Source organism: Apaloderma vittatum, unplaced genomic scaffold, assembly GCF_000703405.1.
Source record: "Apaloderma vittatum isolate BGI_N311 unplaced genomic scaffold, ASM70340v1 scaffold10245, whole genome shotgun sequence".
In the NCBI taxonomy this organism is placed as follows: domain Eukaryota; kingdom Metazoa; phylum Chordata; class Aves; order Trogoniformes; family Trogonidae; genus Apaloderma; species Apaloderma vittatum.
In genome coordinates, this window is record NW_009715470.1 from 19,914 (window position 1) to 24,696 (window position 4,783).

Genomic DNA, 4,783 nt, shown 5'->3' on the forward strand with positions numbered 1-4,783 from the left:
AAATGTAACAGTAAAGCCCCTTCTTCCCTTTTACTTTTTATGATTCTATTCCAAGAAAATTAGAAGACAGACTGCACTTTTTTTCACCACATTACCAGCTACCAAGCTTCAAGCCAAGAACTAGGTAGACCTTTATATAGCTATTAGACCTAAATATATGTAAAAATCTGGGTATAGTTTTATTATTTGGCAACATGTCACTTTTTTTTTTAATAATAAGAGATGGGCGAGGAATCTGAACTGGGCTGTTACCTAATTTTAAACATAGGCTGTCCACCTGCTTGGCATATCATGTTCTCCATTCCTCCACTCCACCCCTTAACAAAATAATACCTCGATTTTGCATCCTATTCCACTAACCTCAACGACTGGTTTATAATTACTGCAACGTTATTTGCAGTGTGGAAATGCTGAGATAAGCCATTTTCAAAGACAAACTTCCCTCAAATTCCTACACAGGGAAAAAAATCCTTTTTAGGGGAAAAATTCCAAGTGACCACAAGACAGGATCACGTTTCAGAAGGCATGTCCAGCAAAGACAGACTAATTTTCTTCTCCATTTCAAATACCACCCTCATTTGCTCCTTCTCCCCACAAAGCTGTGATGGCAAATAAGTCAGGATTTAATTCAACGGGACTAGCAAGGTGGTCTGTTTTCAGGCACACAAAAGCACTGGTGGTCTGAGAAGATCAGGAGGAGCAGAAACTTCTCAAAAGCCACTTGAGCACACCCATACACTGGTTAAAACCAAAACACAGAACAACCATGAGGCCATACTTAAAAGGTGCTGCTAAGTTAACTGTTCATTAACCAAAAGTTATTATTAACTTTTTAAAAAGTCAATCTATTCCCAAGCATGTAAAGCTGTTGCTTTCCACACCATCAATTCACTGCTCATATTAAGACTATTTACATATACTATCACTGCTATTCACCTTGAAGGTCTTAAGAGTGCCTCACCACATGTACCTGCCAAAGACACTCAACAATTCCTGGAGCAACAGGTAAGTTCTAAAGCTGTGGCCGTAAGCCCTAGAATATGAGTTTTCATTTAAAGGACGTGCTCCCCCTGCGCCTCCCCATCCCCAATCTCATAAACTTTTTTCTAACAGTCGTAATGGCAAAGCAAGCTTTGAAAACATTAACCAATTTTAAATCAATGCTGGATGTTTGCTTGAATTTGCAGAAAGCCTACAGGAATAGCTCTCGTGTTTGCGTTCTTCCCCTCATCTCAGTGTGGCATACGAAGCTCTCCGCAAGGCAGAAGGAATGTGAGTCTCGGTGCAGAAACCCATTCCTCCTGAGGAACCATCCAGCAGCGTGTGTCACTAACACATTTATTCCATGATCTCAGCAGAACCCGCATGCTTCCCCTAGAACGAAGCCCGAAATACTCTGCTTCCTTCTAACAAAATCTGGTTTTATCTTCCAAGAACTTTTATGATGCAGCCAGGCACTACAAAGTATAGAAGTCTGCGCTGCACTGAGAGCGCAAAGATAGTTAAAATAAATTCATTCAACTGAAATGGCAGGGGGCTATTGTTCTCATGGTTTTGTTTGAAAGAGAGGTTTAATCGAACTGCACAGAAGATGTCCAGGGGAGAAACAGGGCAACTGTGCAACAAGCTCCAGTGTGCAGCTGTACTCCGTGCTGTTGCTCAATTTAGCTCCTGCTTGACACCGAGTCTGTAAAGCCCTTGCTTACATGTGTCTTCCTCTACATTCCCACCCACACGAATCCAAAATCGGGTCTGACCTTCCCCACTCTGTTTGTCAGTGCATCCCCATATAGTCCGGACAAATTCCAGCCACCTGTCCTGCCTGGGCTGCTGACTGCTATGATCTTAACCAGGTGGCCCAGGGCAGCCACGTATTCATGCATGTTTCTCAGCCTGCTGGGGGTCCTGGACCTGGTCACCCATCTCAGTCCTGAATTGCTTCTTCAACTGGAGAATTCTGAAAATAAAGCTGCTGTAAAAGGCCTGCAATACATTCACATCCTGCCACTAGTATCGACACAGTCTAGTGCACAGTGTATCTTGCAGAAGTCTGTTAAAAGTCCTGCTCAGTTTATGACCAAGTCCTCCATGCTTCACTGGCTAATTTGAAAAGTAAAAGGACTCAGCCTAGACTAAAAGATGAAGCGTTAGATGCTCCTGTCCTTAGATCCAGATTAAACGACAGTTTTTGTACATGTAAGACATTTCCACACACACACACTACTTTGAGAAAGTGAAACTGTGGGTGCAGTGGAGGGATTAGGTAGATAGCACAATTGCATAAAAGCTACAAGACACCATTGGGTGTGGTAAGGAAGTATCTCCAGTCTCTGATGTGGGGGTACAATGTCAGAGTTTCACATTTCTAAATGCTGGCAGCATAGATGCCTTCTCAGCCGAGGCTCCTGACAGCGCAACAGTATGTCAACATCAATGTTTAACCCTTTGTGCTCCTCCTCAAGATAGTAAGACGCCATCAGACTGGCACAACTCTAAAAGCTGGCCTTTAAAAACTCAGCACTTCTTCCTTTCCTATCCTTTCAACTTCCCATTTTTCCATCTATCCTTACCAGAGTTTTGCTGGCCTGCTTTGACCTGCCTGCTATCCTCTAAAAGGACTTAGCAGGTATAGTCACTCAACCACTCACTAGAAATATGCGTAGTTTCAAATCCCTGATTTCGGAAAGAGGAGATAAAAGGGGTTGCAACGGGCAATGTATGTACCTCACGGTATTTAGATACTGTCAGTCCACGAGATTTGCCCAAGACTCTCTTCACCCAAGGAGCTGTGCTCCAAACACAAACATCCTGAAAAGTCCTGGCCCTTGCCCTTGAAAGGATAGCTTTAAAAAGACAGATTAGATTTAAACTGTTGCTCTTGCAAAGAACTAAAACAATAAGGTGAAAGATAATTAATTCTCTGTGTGTTTATGTCAAACTCTCAGCACTTCTCCCTCAAACCCCGTTTCCTCACTCGCATACAATGTGGAGTACCCTCAGTATCGCCCAAACTAGTGAGAAGAAATCTCCAGCCACGAATGTGGCAAGACAACCAATTCCTCCTCAAAAAGCGGGTGACGGCCGCTGTGACAACCCTATTTCCCTTGATGCATCAGATCAACTCCAGCTCGTGTTGCGGTGAAGTGCAATGACAACGTGTAACAAGGGCTGAAAAACAAAACCCCACGGGACACAAGCCAGACCTGTAGTGTGGTATGAGAGCCATGCAGATTAGGAAGGGAAGCCATACAAAATGGAAGGACTTACACCAGAGTTCATAGTAGTAGTTGCAACACTGGGATTGTCCACAACAGTGGCCCGTTTCACATATGTAACTTTGATTGTTGACACCCATGCAGGTTTCCTTGTCCTAAAATTAAACAGACACACTTTTAAGATGCTTTGTCAGTATCTTCAGTAAATGTAATCTTTCACTCGATGATCTGCAAGCATTTGAAAAGTCACATGTTATGGGCTTGGGAAACACTAAAATACATAAGGTCGTTAAAATATAGCTAAGGATCACAAAAACCACAACGGACTGCTCAGAAGAAAACCCCGTATCTCCAAACTCATGAGTTACTTTGCTTTAGCATCTAGTCAGAGCCGCTTTCTCATCATCCCTCTCCTTTCCATCAAAAGTTACCATGTTTGGGGAGCCAGGCATTCTCTTAAAGAAGAGATGTCATTTGTTCCGTATTTTACACAATATCACTGCGCTGCAAGGGCTCAATGCCAAGTAGAGGAAACACATTCATAAACAGAACGTTATAAATTGAGGAAAGACTGCTTGGATTCATTTAGATCTAAATGATAATTACAGTATGTTCCTGTGAGATTCCAATCTAAAATAATTCCTTCATAATTAGCCATGTGCTTTATATAATACCAGCATTCCTCTAAAACTTCTTCCTGGAATAGCAAAGTAGTCCAGGAGCAGAGCCAAATCAGCTGTACTGTATCACCCAGCAGGTCCTCAGGACACTTAAGATGGAAAAGGAGTACGGTGTGAGGTCTCAGTGCCCCACACAGCACACCGCTCCACCAAAGGCTGTGTTTTCCTGCTAGTCTGAAGGCAGGGGTGAGAAAAAGTAGAAAACACAGGAAAATAAAAGCAATTTACAGGTTGTGGTTTGTACATTGTCTAATAGGCTTTGGGGCAACCTGGAAGTTAGAAGATACTACACGTTTTCCTGAGAAACGAATGGATCTTAATAAAAAGTGTTGATGTTACAAGCAAACCTGCAAAGAAGTCTAAAATTTTCACCTGCTTTCACTTAAAATTTATTGTAAGGCAAAGAAAACAGGGGGAAGTTTATACTGAAAGATGTGTTGAAAGAATTCATTTTCTAAATATCGCCTTGCAAGAAAACAAACAAAAAAAACAAATAAAAGCTCCCAACAAAACCCAGCCAGCTAAAAAAACCAGTGAGCTAAAGGAATGTACCCCGGTGGATCCCACCACCGGCTGAACCGTGCTGTTCCTCTATTTTACGTGAGTGCACCAAGGATACGCTTCTCACAAGCCTCTGTTGGAGTCTCTGTACAGGCGAAAACACGAAGTCCATTCTGAATGACACACCACCTCACTGAACGAGTGATGCGAGGCAGAAGTTTCAGTGCAGAAAAGTCCTGCACTAAGTTCTTAAGAAGACTCAGTCCATCTGGGGATCCGGGGGAGCATGAGCACTCCCCACCCACGCAGCACCCCGGTGGGAGCTGCCGCTCCCCAGCACCGGGCCTGCGGGTCCCTCGCTGGAGCAGCCGCATTACAGCAGCACCA

At 43.3% G+C, this 4,783-nt stretch overlaps 1 protein-coding gene across 1 annotated transcript in view; it reads right to left on the minus strand.

Annotated features, from left to right (window-relative positions):
- WBP1L (WW domain binding protein 1-like) overlaps positions 1-4,783 on the minus strand; it is a 23,645-nt gene that overhangs the window by 10,484 nt on the left and 8,378 nt on the right. Inside the window, exon 2 of the mRNA XM_009869157.1 lies at positions 3,268-3,370. Within this exon, the coding sequence (XP_009867459.1) occupies positions 3,268-3,370 (103 nt within the window). The remainder of the gene's footprint in view (positions 1-3,267; positions 3,371-4,783) is intronic.